Raw genomic sequence first — 16,577 nt, forward strand, 5'->3', positions numbered from 1 at the left:
CCAAACTCAGTCACACGTACATGCTTTTAAAAGACATGGAAGAAACCACTTTTCAAAGTGCTTCAAAACAAAAAACCAATGTGTCTGTTTTCCACTTTTGTAAGGAACTCAGTCAAAATATGAAAATATAACACTTTAAGCATGCTTGTGTTCTTTCACAGAAAACTTCTTTTAAATACTTACTTGCCCAAATATTTCTGGCAGCCCCAAAACTTGACCAGTGAAAACACCAATACAGATGAAAATTGCTGTGACCTGACCCAATGAACCACGGATTTCCTTAGGAGATATTTCACTCAAATACATGGGAAGGGCACTCAAAGAAATGCCTACGAAGGAAGGAAAAAAACATGTATTAAGTCAAATCGCCTTTTCATTATACCAGGTACAAAACAAACATCTACTGAAAGGACTGTGAGTGCTAATCTGCTCACAAGAGTGGCATAAAAACATGCAAAGAACAGAATTATATCTATCGACAGATCATACGAATGATCTTCTCTGCATGTCTAATTACTCTTGCACCATTTGATAACCATGGGATTGATTATCTGTTACAGATGTACAGTGACGTGCATGGGCTGCTATTTGATGAGAAGCACCAAAGGTTACTCAGAGATGAGAATCACCAGGAGAATGGATTTTATATTTTAAATTTGCTCATCCCAAAGCACTGGTGCACTGGTGCACATTAGCACTGGTGCAGGTAAGGAAAAAAGACCCCAATGCATCAGGCAGAGAGAGCGGACACTGTCAGATGAAATATTTTTACTGTAAACGGTATTAGCAGATGTTCCTCTCAACACAGGCTTACACCTGCAATGAACTCTTTATAGCAGGCACAAAGTAAGGGTGAGAATGCTGCTCAAAGCCAGGAGAAACCAAATGCATGACCCTGGTTAGTACACTGACAATATTTACACAGCTCCAGAAGTTTGGTTATTTGGTGGTAATCTGAGACAGAAATTAGCAGTCAGCACCAAAATTACCCATGAACTTCACATTGCAAGTGACGGACACATCCACTTTCAAACAACCATAGTTTGTGCTTACTAACAACATAGCCAAAGCTTGCCAGAAAGGGGGCTTAGTGATGCAAAAGTCAAAGCACTTTCCATTGCTTAGAGTCACGTAATTACACTGAGAGTGTAAAACCATCTTAATTCATCGAGTCTGTCTCCACATTAGGTAAATATTTCTCACCATCTAACAAACTGTGAAGTTGCTGAGAACCTCACTGCTAGCTGCACGACTATTCCGGTGCAGCAGTGCCTCCATGTTTACTTTTAAACTGGGATGACCATGTTGCTAGAAGCAAATGATGATGTACCAAACCTTCCACTTAATCCTACTGGTATTAGCGTGGGATCTAACAACTTCTAAACACAAAGCAGCAAGCAGCTTTAATAAATAGACTACACCCTCCTAGCCAAAGGATTTTCATGGCATGAAGACAGATACGCTCTACCAGGCCTGGAGGAGGAAAGGGGGAGGAACAACCAGGGTGGACACCAGCGGCTAGCATCCATTCCAGTGTCTTCTCCAAACATGAGATCCTCCAACCCTTAGTCTGCTGTTTTGTCCCAGGGAAATCAGCGTGGCTAGTCCCTGAAATGCCTCTTTAATGTAAAGAAAGGTCTAACTGGGGGAGAGGAGAAACATTATGCATGGCGCAAGTATTTCAGGTATGTACAGCACGATAAAAGCTTACCTGCATCAACACCCATTATAATGCGGCCCAGTATGAGCATTTCAAACGATCCCGCCAACAAGGAGAGGGACATCAACAACGCAGCTGTCACTGCAAACACATTATTGAGCAGCAACGTACATTTCCTAAAACGAAAAGATACTTTATGTAGATACCAGCATCACGACAGTTAAATCTAGTCATATTCAAAGCACACTAGGCTATTATTCTTAAATATCCATAAATAAAAACAAAAAGTGCCTAACAAACACTGCCTCTTAGATGTCGTGTAGAGTCCAAAATACAGTACTATACCCAAATGGATACAGTTCCAAATCTATACCACAGCTTTAAAACAAAACATACCACAGTTAACTATAGACCTGTACTTCAAAGGCATGGCAATTAGCCATCCTACACATCCTAAGAACCCAAGTGCCATGCCTCAGACTCTGTATATGAATATAAACAAGCGTACTCTGGGTAAATGTATGTATGTAGGAACCAGAAAATATACTTCAAATAGCAATAAGCTGATATAACTACAGGCATTTTTATGTTACGTACAGTTTTTGCCATTTTCAGAACTTCCCAACACTGACATATTTATGTCATTATAATTCATTCTTAAATCCATGATATTAAAAACATACATTGAGGAAAATTACTTACTACTTGTAGTTAGAAAAAACACTCAGGCTCACACGAGTGATAAAAATCAACTCTTTTCCAAAAATTGTTGAAATTAACCAAAATATAGATTTACATCTTTTTTTTCCCAATTTTTAAATTATTTCATTCTATAGCAGTCAAATAAAACATGAAAAAATATTTCTTTCAAAGAAAAGAAAAATTCTTTACGGAAACTTACTACTTCGTTAAAAAAATATAAACAAAATCACAAAAATATATTTTAAAATTTTCAAAACATCTCTGTTTCTCATTTGCACTATACCAACAGCCGTATCTCTTACAGTTTTCATCTTTCAGAACTTTCTGCTCAAGTCTGAGGGACTCATTAATTCAAAAGTGACTTGTAAGTCTTATAACTTCCGCAGAAGGAAATACTTTACAAAAGAAATGATATGTAGGATTTCACAGGCCTTTGACAGTCAGATTCAAACACTGACATCCAAGGTCTCATTTCCTGAACACATGGAAGAAGAGTGGTTAAAGACAGAAGATCAATAGCTCGCTGCAGTGATTCTCTATTGAAAGATGAAGTAGAAAACCCACCCAGAACTCAGAGAATCACTGCTACCTTATATACATCTCTCCACAAATATGGATATAAGTGGCTTTTTGCTAAATTACAGCCTGCAGGTGAATGGCTGGAGAAGCCATTATCATCAGGTTCAGCCTTGTGAGCGACTGAAAAGTTGCTTACAATTCCCAGGCAGAGTTCCAGGGATATCTGCTGGAGATGTGATGGCCTCTTTACAACACATCACAACGAAATAGCTGCTTTGCATTGCTTATGATCTAACACAAGACAGAACACCATAATTTTCACAATTACATTGCAAGAGAATGATTGTACCCTATGTTTTCCATCTGTGAGTCACCTCGCTTAGCTATACACAGTAAAGCAACGGAGCTTTGTCTTTACCAGGTTTTGCAGTCACATAATTAAGCATAGTCTTGTTTTGGCTCTAGAGGTACAATTCAATACTGAAGCCTCCAATCCCACTCACAACAACATATGAAGGCAACAACTGATCTGAAAACAAACCTACCTGGAGACAAATATCACTGATGATGTAAATTATGAGCATTTCATTAACTTTGACAGTAAATGACACAGGCTGAGAATACACCAATTTTATTAAAAAACTGAAGTGGTATTAAATTGTAAGTATTCTCAATGGATTTTCAGTCTCTATATATTGTAATTTCCATGCAAAAGAAGAGAAATGACCAGAAAGGCTGTCTACCCTTTTCTTCTCCAAAGCAGGTAACAAACTGACTCAGCAGTCCTCATTCTTCTCAAATTCAACACATAGGTACCAACTGGAAATCTCCCACCCACTGAACAAGTCATCCAACTTCTTACAACAGATCAACACATTGTTGATAGGAAATATTTTTAATACTTGCATTTTTAATTACTTTTGCTGCTTTCTAGTGATTTTTGAACACTGAACAAATAACACGGTTTGAAGATCAAAAAATGAGATACAGCTCATTTAAAGTATATGTTTATACAACATAGCTGTCAAGAGTGATGATTTTACCATTTGAAACAGATTTTTCAAATGGATATAATTTGAGAGGGCTGAAGTGACATAAATAATGCCAAAAATGGAAACAAAATGTTAATTCAGGTCAAACAAGTGTTATACATTCATCTGAAGATATTACTTTCCTCTTCTTTAATTTAAACAAAACCTACAAAATATATATCTTTTCAGAAAAAGTTGGCCAGCGACCCCTTATGCTATGCAGCAAAGAACAGAAAAGCACAGCCTAACTAACCAAGATAAAAACAAAGGATTTTGTCTTTGCCAGATTGAAAAAAAAAAAATGAAAACAAGAAAGTAACACACTGTTTAGAGTGTTACTACATAAAGCATGTAAATTTTTGGTAATGAAAACACTGTGCTGGGTGTCTGTGGCAAGGTTTAGAAGTGAAGGGGCTGCAGGGGTGGCTTCTGTGAGGAGATGGAACAAGGAAGTAACAAGGTCAGTGGAGGAGAAGGTGCTCCAGGACCGAGCAGGTAGATCCCCAGAGGGACTGTGGCCCATGGAGGACCCACGCTGGAGCATAGGACAAGAGTGAGAAGCAAGGAGTGACAGAGAGAAGTTGCTATGCACTGACCCCAACCCCCTGCGCTGCCCGTTCTCTCACTGAAGGGACTGAGTGTGACCTGCCACGGTACCAAGAGGGAGGAGAGGAGCCTAGAGTGATGGTCAGCCTGGGAAAGTGCGAGGAAAGGTGTCCTAATGTTTGTCTTGTTTCCCAATACCTGATCAGTAATGAAATATTTATGCTAACTAGCAATAAATTAAGTTAAATTCCCCAAGTTGAGCCTGTTTTGCCCGTGACAGTAATTGGTAAGTGTTTTCCCTTTCTTTAGTTTGACCCATGAGTCTTCTAGCTCCTGTTCCTATTTCTCCCCAGTCCCCCCGTCCTACTTGGGGGGTGGGGAGTGACGAGCAGCTGGGTGGGTGCTTGGCTGCCAGCTGGGTCCAAGCCACCACAAACATAAACAGTGAGAACAACTTCTCATCATAGCTCCTCAGAAAAAAATACAGCAAAACCCTCCAAACTCCCCATGCTGTCTGAGCTTACTTCCAGTCAGGTCATATTATATTCAAAATTGCTACAATCATAAAAAAAACTATGCTTTCCTAGTCACGTAGGCCAAAACTGTATTACCTTAGCAACAAGGCACAGGAAAATGAAACGAATCAAAAAAAACCAACAAAGCATTGCCTGTACAGCTCTAATGTAAGTGATTTAAAGATACCACACTTCATAAAGCACCATAGCGCACACTTTCCCTTCGGAAAGTCTAATGAATCTTGTCAGATAACTCTGCTCACCACACTTGCAAAGTGGAAGTGTGCAAACTTCAACACTAAACCACGATAAGAAAAGACACACACTGATGTGTTGGTCAGCCTAATCATTTCTCTCACATCCCAAATCACAAACTGACAAGCAATTGTCCAAATGGTACATGAAACCTATTGAAGTATAAATATCATACCTAGTTCTCACATAGCACATTTCATTTTTCAGTCTTGCTGAAGGTTATAGAGCACATCAATATCCCTATTTCTGTAACTGGGTAAACAGAGGAATAGATAGCGAAGTGGACTCAACCTAAAGCTAACACGCAAAACAGTGCCAGACCTGGGAAAGGGAACCTGGACTCAAGTTCCAGTCCAGAGCCCCACACGGTTCTGCTGCAGCTACTGCACTAAAAATACTAGACCAGCATTTATTTAGATATGAAGATTTTTGTTCCTTCCATTCAAATAAATCAGAATTCTCTCCAGCCAAAAGAAATAAAGCATTTATGCATTCCAAAAGGAAGACGCTTTCAAAAACTTCTGATTGAGCACAAAGCATTTGTCACAAGCAGCCACATCTTAAGCCAAACAGTAAGTTTTGCAACTTAGTGCCAAAACTGGTTCTCTCTAAGACTGACTATCCGTACTGCTGCAGGAATGTAACTTCCAATCCTGTAATCAATCTGAAGTAGTCCTAAGAGAAGAGCCATTTGCTCAGTAGAAATCCGTTTCTATAAGCATCCCAGCTGAGACAGACAGTTCACCCATCAGCTAGACACAAATAGAGCTAAGCTTTAAGGATTTTTTCTGCTTTTTTCTTTTTTTTGGTATTTTGCATATTGAAAACACTTGAGAATCTTTTCCTCCATATTGTCCTTCGCTTTTTGCAAAATCACATATGATTAATCTCTTGTGATTTCAAGGTTGTCATTTGCTCTCATGATATTGGATAGTTCCAGAGGCCAGAACAGAATCCTAGCAAGTACGTGCCCTCCATGGCTGCAATAACTTTAATTAGGGATTTCAATTAATAATCTTTTTGTCTAAAACTCGCAACTAGGAAAATGATAGAATTAAAGTTTCATCAAAAATGCATTGTTGTCTCAAAATTCAGTAATAAGAAAAATTCTAGAAGCTCCACTCGGGAGCAAATATGATACTTTATACAAAAAGTATAGTAAGGAAACCAGGTGTTTAAAGAACAAGTTGTGTGTTCTTTAAACTAGGTGTTTAAATAAAAGCTAGTAACAGATTGAATACTGGATCACCATTTCAACTACAGTAGATGACTTCAGAATAATGAAGTGGTAGCATTACTAAGACAATCCAGATAAATTCCCTTAATCGCTTCATACTTAAAATGGTTCACTGGGCTTGAGGGAAGGCCTTGTCCCTCTCCTGCAAATGCCTCCCTAGCAGTGGCCTAAGCAATCCACTGAGCATATTGCTCTGGGTGTTCAGGAAACACAACAGCAGCCGCTCTTCGGTAGAAGAGAATTTAAATTATGAAGTGTCAAAGCCACATTTGAACATGGGACTTATGCTTATGGATGAAGGCGCTCTCTGAAAAAATTACTCTACGTCTCTCTTGAAGTAAGTAGGGCCTAGGAATCTGGTAATTTGGAAATTACGTTACTAACCTTACAGCAATATGATTCAAGAGTTCTCTTTTTAAAGTCATACGTTATTTCTGACTAACGCTTTTGATTCCCCTTCGTTCATCATTCTGTGTCAGTGCAAAAGGAGCTCAGCTTCATCATACACACAACCCTCCAACCTACACTTGAACAATTTAACAGCGAAGTATTTTATTGTTCTGTCAACATTTCATAATGTGCTCCTCAATTACCGTACCGATATGTCAGTCTGGTTTCCTAGACCAGACAAACACACTGCAGTGTGAACAGCAAACTCAAGAACCACACTTTGATGAGCAGCCTTTATCCAGTGTCCCTGAGACGCAATCCCTTCCCATCTCTAATCAAGTACTCGTACCCCATATCTATAAGAGAGCTGTTTTCATGGTTTAATGGGGATAAACATCACAAACAGAGGCAGAGTCTGCAGGATTTAAAGCTCTGCCCTGGAAATATGATCTGCTCCCATCGAAGTGGTATATATATGACTGAGATCAGCCACCACTTTAATAAACCTGCACACAAAGCTGTTCTACTCTTCACCAAAAATTCAAGCCTTCTATGAACCCATTTTTTACTTCACTTTTTAATAAAGTAAAGAAGACTCAGTGACAATTCTGGAACTTAATCAGTCTGAGTCAGGCATAGTTCCATTATTTAAGAAGTGTGTAAAAGCCAAATTGATGATTTGGCAGAAGAAACTGCAAACCTAAAAAAAAATAATGTGACTATGAAAAATATTGAAGAATTGAAAATCAAATGGCGAAGTGAAGGGACAGAATAAATTAATGAAGATGGGTAATAGATTTACAGAGCAGAGAATACTGACAATACTGACTTGTTGTAAGCATGAAATGGAAGAACCTGAAAACATACTCTTTGAGGTGAAAAATGGGATGTGGAAGAGTTGGGAGAATGACAAACAGGCCTAGTAGAGTACAATCTAAAGCAACAGAAATAGTGAAAATGTAGAACAGAAAAATAAGAACAGTGGAGGTGGATGCTTATATTTAAGCCTCCGTGATGACCTTCTCCAGTGATTTAACTGAGCAAAAATTATCAAATTATATAGAAATAACAATTAAGGAAAAGCCAAATGAGCAGTTAAGATGAATGCAATAATGGGGTTTTTTTTCATGCCCTTCTAAAAATAGGTAAATTACAAATTACTTTTTAAATTCTCTTTGGAAGACTGTATGAAGCAAAAATTTGACAGAAATATCTAGTTAGTACCTGCAGCAAAAATGCAAACACACACCAGCACAAACATTCCTAAAATACTCGTATTCCCTACGGTCAAGACTTGGTCAAATACTGCATTGCATAAAGCAGGGAAGGTGTCCCCAAGCTTGGAGAAGACCAAACATGAACTCCACCCTAGTTTAGTTCTTCAAACTGTATTTTAAGTTGACACAAGGAAGAAAAAAAAAAGAGCAAATTTTTATTACCACATGACAACAAATGTTGTTGAGAAGCAAATGAGACACGTTGATAGCTTTATTTGTGTACAGTAAGATACTCAGCAGACTCGTGAAACAAGAATCTGCCAATCCTTTGTGAAATCCTTCCTATTTTATGGCATTTTTCCTTTTGCACTCTTGACAATTCAACCTCCTTGACATCTCAACCCACTGTGCATTCAGAGCAAATGGCTTCTGTGACTCAAATGATGCACAGTAGGGCCAAAGAGAAAGGTACTAATTTTACTTTTGGAAATTTGGAACTCTTGGAAATGAGCTTTCATAATTTGAAGATGTTTAAATTTGCATTCTGGTGAAGAGGGTTTCTAAAAAAAATAAAAGTAAAGCCTTCTAGAGAGACTAAGTGAGAAATTGCTTTAGAAAATACAAGTTTTCCAATACACTTACCGTCCAAAGAACTTCACAATTGGGGTAACAATAATGGCACCTACAAGGCCACCAATGGCAAAAATAGAAACGGTTATGGACCAGAGGAGAGTCAGTGTGCTTTCATCCACCGAGAAGCCATATCTTCTTTCCCAAGTTTCGTTGTAAAACTTCTTGATATACTGAAAGAAAATACATAATAATAACAATACATGTAAAAAATCACACTTTAAGAACACAACTGAGAGAAACAGAATTTTAAAAAACAGTAGCTTGCTTGCAGGAATCGCCCTTGCTCTTCTGTCTCCCTCCTCCAAAAAATGGGGCCTCACTTCTAGATGCAATTGCAACACAGACTCACTGAACCAGTCAAAGCATACATACATTTAACTACATGCTGGTCATAAACAAGGTGGGGAAAAAAACACAGGTAGACATGAACGTAGAAGAGGCTTATAAAAGAGAAACTCCTATAAAGCAAGGATGTTACCATTTAGGTTGTCCGTACAACATTAACAACAGTTTGTTTTAGCCTTACTGTGTACACATATATAAACATTTCAGCCGAACTGAGGCTAAGGGCTCAGACACAGAATCACAGAATGGTTGAGGTTGGAAGGACCTCTGGAGGTCATCTTGTCCAATCCCCCTGCTCAAGCAGGGCCACCTAAAGCTGCTTGCCCAGGACTGTGCCTGGAGGTTTCTGAATATCTCTAAGGAGGAAGACTCCACAAAATCATGCCACTCATGCTTGGCAAGGTACTGCACGTCAGCTGAGCTCTGCTCACTGCTCACATACATACTCTTAACCTCAGGCTGGTGACGTATCACATCCTAGCGTAACACTTTTTTAGACAAGCCATGGAAAACTGCACTGCCTACCATCTGTCATGACTTTTAGAAAAAGAACATGCACAAATTCCTAAATGCTAACTACCGTTAGTCAATGATCATTAATCAAAGTCTTACCTTAAGAGCAAATAGTTCTACTGCTTTTTCATGGATCTATAGTGCCAGTAACTTGGAATTAAGGAAGGGAAGGAAGGAAAGGAAGGAAAGGAGGCTCCAGTAGCAGGTAGAGGTGAAAATGTCTTGAAGAAGTTGGTGAATTGCCAGAAATGCAAAGGTAACGAAGAGGAAGGGAGTTGCAACCAATTCCTGCTGGATGGCAACATGACTGACATCAAGAGAAGAGTTTGGCTTGTCTTACAGGACACAGCACCAAAACCCGTATGTTGATAGGGTTGGGGGGGGGGGGGCAGAGTTCACATGTAACTTAGGAAAGCCCCTGGAAAATTTTTAAAGATGCTTTAAAAGTCATAGAAGTAGGAAACTTTTGGCAAAACTCTACACTGTGGAAACGACATCTATCATCTCTGATTTTGTCTTTCAGTCCCAGAATGCAGATCTCAGATTTGCTCAAAATTAAGTACCTTTCACTAGTCTATTTTTTCCAAAGGGCCAGTATGGTAAAACTGAGTGATTCTACAAATTCTTTAGCGTAACACTAGGAAAAAAAAAAGACAGAGTGAATTGAAAACAATTATCATTCATGGATTGAGGGAAGAAGGGAGGCTGTGTCCACTTTTGCATTATATTTATGACACTGCCACATCTGGCAGCCATACAAAATCAAGGACCTACTAAGCCAAGCAACGAAAAATAACATTTTTCTCTCAAAGAATTTACGGCCAAGACAAATAACTGTTAGAGGAGGGAGGCAAGAGCTGACAGCTGTTGGTTTGATACCAATGGGGGGAAAAAAAGCCCACAGTATCAGTCAAAAAGAGCTAGTTGTCTGACACTGTTAAAATTAAAAATCCCAAATCACTTTTATAAGTATGTTATAGCTTCTCACCTTCAAATTTACGTAAGCTGCTTTTTGAATGAAGCTCAGGTTGCTAAATAAGGTAAGCAATTTCTTTTCAGTAATGAAAGATGTATCAAACAGAAATCAGGAACCTAAGACCCTGACATGAATCTATCTACCAGACAAGCTGGTTCTCTTAAGAAATGAAAACCTGAGACCTATCTTCTAACTCTTCAGCTATCCCGAGACCTACACTTTTCGCCCATGGCAGCTTAATTTCCTTAAGAGCCTTCCATAAGGGCCCTTCCAGGGTATCTTTTGAAAGTCCAAGTGCCTCTTGAATCTCTGGAGAACTCTGACAGATGCCTGAGTCACGGTTCTCCTTTGCAAAAGCGATGCCAGCTCTTCCCCAAATTCTCACTTTTCTACTACAGTTTCTGCTAGTTTGTCAGGTACAAATAACTAATTCTTAGCATGTATGTTCCAAGTTTTCCCCCTAAGAACTATTTTCTTAAACTCACATTAACCCTCTCAGTCTCTCTGTTACAGAGGCTATGTAAAAAGAAGCTGAACTGTGACACAAAGCCTATATTTTGAGTTATTTTTTCAGTCTTGAACAAATGTTAAGGTATGCTGGCAACCTGACACAAAATTATCACTAATTTTATTCCATATCTCTACTGACATTTGAGCTTCTTCAATACATCCCCTATAAAAAAGGTTCCAGTGTGGGATCTCCCCAGACTTTTCCAATTCAAAACATTAATTCAGGTTTCTTGCTCTGTCCTTGTATTTTCTGAACACCCTTTTTCAGCTTCATCTATCAGCCTTATATCCCCAAGCCCTCTGTCTGGACATTTTTTGTGCCTGCTGGAAGTACCCAAACTCCAGGACCACCTCACTTTTTTAGCCTTCCATGTGCCAGAGTTTATATTCTTCTGCTGCTTTCCTCACATGAGCACAACTGCAGGTTTTTGAAGGACGCCTTCTAACAACCTCCCTTCCCTGATGTTTAATTACACCAAAGTTTCTTCATCTTTCTAAAAGGTAAAGATGTCATAGCTCCAGTATGACGTTTTTACATAGTCTCTGTATCACCTGCAGAGACATTGCCTATTTACTTTCTTTTTAGGCAAGCCTCCTCATTTTTATGCTGTTCCCGTTTTGAAGTCAAGCAAAGCTCCCATGCCAGCGTGGTGTCTGATGCTCTGGCGAGGATACAGTACCAGGTGGTCACTACTGCAGAAGGGCACAGCACGCATTCTCATTCTGTGTCACCGCTCCCCGACAAGCTCCACAGTATCACAAAGTTTAATCTTGGCCTTTTTCCCCAGTTTCTTCTCAGATTTCCTCCAGCATATCATAGGTACTAAATTATCCTGGGGCAGGACTCAGCAGTATAAGCCTAACACCACATTTTTCCCTGTTCAAACTAGGAATTTCAAACTTCAGGTATTCCAGCCTTGGACAGATGGACTATTCGATTTGAGGGCTTTATTCAGTTTGAAACACCACCTCTCCGCCTGCAAGTACCTAAGAAAGGTACTTACTGTCTTCCTTCTATCAAGTTTCTAGTAGGCCTCTTGTGCCCTGAATTAAAAGGAGGACAGGAATATTTCTCCCATCCTATCTTACATGTTTCTATACAGACAGAAAAAAACACAAAAAAGAAAAAAAAAAGTCAATTCGGTGCTTGGTCCATTTAGAAGAATCTCACAGTAAACTTCCAAATGAATCTGCCATTAAATCAAGTAATACATATTATCTCTTTAACACCAATACTCAGGCTATATTTAGATTCAGATATCTTCTTGTTTATTTGAAGTTCATTTCTGATAGTAATGAATACTAAGAGAAAACTTTTTTAGAACAGTATTAGCATTTCTTGCTAATGATAATAGCTAAAAATAGTATGCAAATTATTCTCCCCTTGTATTATGACTAATTTTCTCAGCATAGCTTTGTTATTTACAAGAAGACATCAAATAACTGCAAATATTCAAGAAAAGAAAGTACAAACTACAACATCTAATAGTAACAGGTAAATGTGCTGGCATGTACATCACCTGTGTCTGGATTCCCATTGCCAATAAATGGGAAGCTAACAACACATACAGGTTTTGAGGAGTTGCACATGAACCAAAACAAATCTGATCCAACAAATCCACTGGATTTGAATCCATTGAATTCTGTGGAACAGCTCCTTTGAGATTTTAATCAGTTGTCTGAACAATGCTAATGGCATAAACCTGTACACAAAAATTTTAGCCCCTAACCAAAGCCTACAAGTAACGGTAGCTGACTGATATCAGTATCTCATATTCTGCTGCCTCAGTTCATTAATGCAGTAGTGCTAGGGTGGGAAATACAGGGGGAATATAAGGGATATATTTATTTTTTTATATATATAAGGGATGTATTTTAAATATAAGGGAAATATTTTCCTTGTCTCTTTAACTGTAAATAACATACATCAAAGAAAGAGATGAGCTGGTCTTTAGAGAAGAAAAATGACCTTACCCATAGTTATGAAGGTCACTCACACAGAGTGACAACTATCGAACTGGCTGACACAGCAGCCTATACATTTTTGCAATAGTCTCACTGTCCCCATATCAGCTCTGAAAGGAATGCAGAGCTGCAGCCGCCCGCAGGAAGGGGGCAAGCGCTGCACGGCAGTAACTAGCAGAGACCGCTTCTGTGCAGAGCACAAAGCACATCATTGTTCTACAGACCTTGCCCACAATTGGTCCATGAAATGAATTGTAGAAATTCAGCTCAGAAAAAGACAGCTTCAACTTGTATTCAATTAAAGCATTTGTCTTCCCACTGCCAAATGCTCCCATACGTTTTTAATAAATTCTGGTAACTCTTTGAACAAGCCCATGGAGACTTCTAATTCTGGGTTTCTCGTGTGGTCAAGCGGTGTGTGCAGGGGGAAGCACACCTGTGATGGGCCACTGCTCCTTCCCACAGAAGAGTAGGGGACTGAGTGGGAAGCGACCTCTGCTCTGAGGAGAGCTGGTGCAGTTTATTCCCCCCTTGTAACAAAAAGGAAGTTGGCCTGACTCTACCTTACGAGATGACCTGCAGTAAAGTTCACCGCTGAGAACTGCAGGGGTATTCCCCTGCGGTTTGATGAGCTGGCACATATGAAACATAAATTAAAAAAAAAATTCTTCTTTCATTATTTACATAAATATTGCATCCATTTTTAATGTGACCAACCTGTTTAGGTGGAAACCTAGCCACATATCTTAATAAGAGATTTCCATAAAAGAAGGAGCTTAGCTTTGGAAAGGAACTATTTTGAAATGGAATTTCCACAGTTAGTTTGCAAAATTTACTAGCTACTTTTTCAAAATAGTGCTGCTTGCAACTCCACTGAATTGCTTACTGCTGTGCTTGACTGAATTAAGAGGATCTCTAGACAGCCAGTGTAAAAAAAAAGTTCAGATTTCCATTTGTGATAACTGATATTTTAATGAAATCCCCCCCAAATATTGTACACTGATTTCACAGCACTCTATTCATCAAATCTATTCCATATGTTGCAGCCAACAGATGGTCAACACAGCAGTTTTGAATTCAGAACCAAACAAGGCATCACCACAAAACACAGAAGAGGCCCATTATTTAGGAGGAAGCCAGAGGCATTCATAGTATCAGTACTGAGGGAATGAAATGTTGTGCAACCCTCCAGAACTGAATGATGTGAACAGAAGTTGCTGAACATGTGCACAGAGCTACCAAATACTCACTAGCCAGAAAGACAGACTATTAAAAATACCTTATCATGCAAAAGTGCGCAAAAAGATTTAGTATTAGTCTGGGCTTGTGGAGAATGAGAAGCAAACCACGTGCACCCACTCATCTCAACAGCGGCGTTTAGTTTCCTGACGGCTACTGAATTTATGTGAAAACCTCATGGACAGCATGTGCTGGTTTTGGCTGGGATAGAATTAATTTTCTTCATAGTAGCTAGTATGGGGCTATGTTTTGGATTTGCGCTGAAAACAGTGTTGATAATTCAGAGATGTTTAAGTTATTGCTGAGCAGTGCTTACACAGAGTCAAGGCCTTTTCTGCTTCTCACACCACCCCACCAGCGAGGAGGCTGGGGGTGCACAAGAAGTTGGGAGGGGACACAGCCGGGACAGCTGACCCCAACTGACCAAAGGGATATTCCATACCATATGACATCATGCTCAGCATATAAAGCTGGGGGAAGAAGAAGGAAGGGGGGACGTTCGGAGTGATGGCGTTTGTCTTCCCAAGTAACCGTTACGCGTGATGGAGCCCTGCTTTCCTGGAGATGGCTGAACACCTGCCTGCCAGTGGGAAGTGGTGAATGAATTCCTTGTTTTGTTTTGCTTGCGCACACAGCTTTTGCTTTACCTATTAAACTGTCTTTATCTCAGCCCACGAGTTTTCTCACTTTTACCCTTCTGATTCTCTCCCCCATCCCACCGGGGGCAGGGGGAACGAGCAAGCGGCTGTGTGGTGCTTAGTTGCCAGCTGGGGCTAAACTATGACAGTGCTTTTTTGGTGCCCAACATGGGGCTCAAAGGGTTCAAGATAATGACAGGTTTGATTGGTGTGTGCTAGATCGAATTTATAGCTGTTATTGTGGTTTAGCTATTAATTGACAGGCTTCTGTGCTTGCCATGAGGCCTGCTTGCCTCACTGTATAGCAGAGTCTAGTGCTCATTAGTGGCTGCTTTTTGCTTTCGCTGCTTGCTGTACTGCTTATCATCTCACACTGCTGCGCCTGGGAACATTTTGGTAACAGCAATGGCCATGCGCCTGGGCTGGCAGATGGCCAGGGCATCACTGCTGTTTCTGTGCTGCTGTACTGGACAGGCTGGAACTCCAGTGTAAACTTGAGTCAAAGGGACTGTGACCTGTGGATGAGTCCACATGAGAGCACAACACCCCAAAGTGTCTCTGGCCTTGGGTAAGTCCACGACAGAGCAGGTACTCCCCTGGAGGGCCTGCAGCCATGGGTAAGGCCATGTTGGAGCAGGCTTACTGCTGAAGGGACTGTGGCTGTGGGTAAGGCCACGCTGAAGCAGGTATATCTCTGAAGGCATTGTGGATGGATGGCGCGGGGGGGGGGGGGGGGGGGGGTATTCTGAAGGCATTGTGGCCATGGATAAGGCCACGCTGGAACAGGTGCACCTCAAAGCGACTGTGGCTGTGGGTAAGTCTACGCTGCAGCAGGTATACCCCTGAAGAGACTGTGGCTCATGGATAAGGCTCCACTTGGAGCAGGTACTCCCGTAAGGGACTGCAGTCTGTGGATAAGTCCAAGCTGGAGCAGGGGCAAGGGGGAAAGTTCATTGCAGTGTTAAACCCCATGGTCTGGTCCAAAGCGACCAGGGGTGGAGACTGTAATGGAAATATCTTTAAATTGTTGTAACCCAGGATTTGAGTTGCATGTTATGGGAATTACTATAGCAGGAATCCCTTGTTGCTAGCCAGGCTAGGAGCAAGGGGAGGAGTTCATTGCAATGTTAAACCCTATAACCTGGCCCAAAAGGACCAGGGATGGAGATCGTAATGGATATACCTTTAAATTGTTGTAACCCATGATTTGAGTTGCATGTTATAGGAATTACTATAGCAGGAACCACCTGAACGAATGGAGGACAAGCCTTACAAGCAGCAGTGCAAGTGCTGCAGTGACCTGACCTGAGCTGGCTTTGGTGCCCAATAATTCCAAGCAAGACACCACCTCTCCTGTCCTGAGTGACCACCACAACAGATGGAGCCCAAAGTCATGGACTAAATGAACTCAGTGGACATTTTATGGACATTTATGGACATTTTACATACATTTCGCAGGGGTGGTCCATAGACTAAGGGAATGATACCTGTGTATTGTATCGAAGGATGGGAAGGAGAGTGGTGGTTAATGAGGATGTATTGGATAGTGTGGAACCTGAGCGTGACGTAAATGGTATGGAATAATGGGTGGAGAATGTGCTGGTTTTGGCTGGGATAAAGTTAATTTTCTTCATAGTAGCTAGTATGGGGCTATGTTTTGGATCTGTGCTGAAAACAGTGTTGATA

General features: G+C 40.4%; 1 protein-coding gene across 3 annotated transcripts in view; it reads right to left on the minus strand.

Annotated features, from left to right (window-relative positions):
• SLC2A9 (solute carrier family 2 member 9) overlaps nt 1-16,577 on the minus strand; it is a 126,935-nt gene that overhangs the window by 84,385 nt on the left and 25,973 nt on the right. For all 3 annotated transcript variants that reach the window (XM_050895777.1, XM_050895776.1, XM_050895775.1), the window contains 3 exons: nt 8,715-8,875; nt 1,712-1,836; nt 184-329 (listed from right to left, as the gene is read on the minus strand). In XM_050895777.1, the coding sequence (XP_050751734.1) occupies nt 184-329; nt 1,712-1,836; nt 8,715-8,875 (432 nt within the window). The remainder of the gene's footprint in view (nt 1-183; nt 330-1,711; nt 1,837-8,714; nt 8,876-16,577) is intronic.

Source organism: Gymnogyps californianus, chromosome 4 (assembly GCF_018139145.2).
Source record: "Gymnogyps californianus isolate 813 chromosome 4, ASM1813914v2, whole genome shotgun sequence".
Lineage (NCBI taxonomy): Eukaryota > Metazoa > Chordata > Aves > Accipitriformes > Cathartidae > Gymnogyps > Gymnogyps californianus.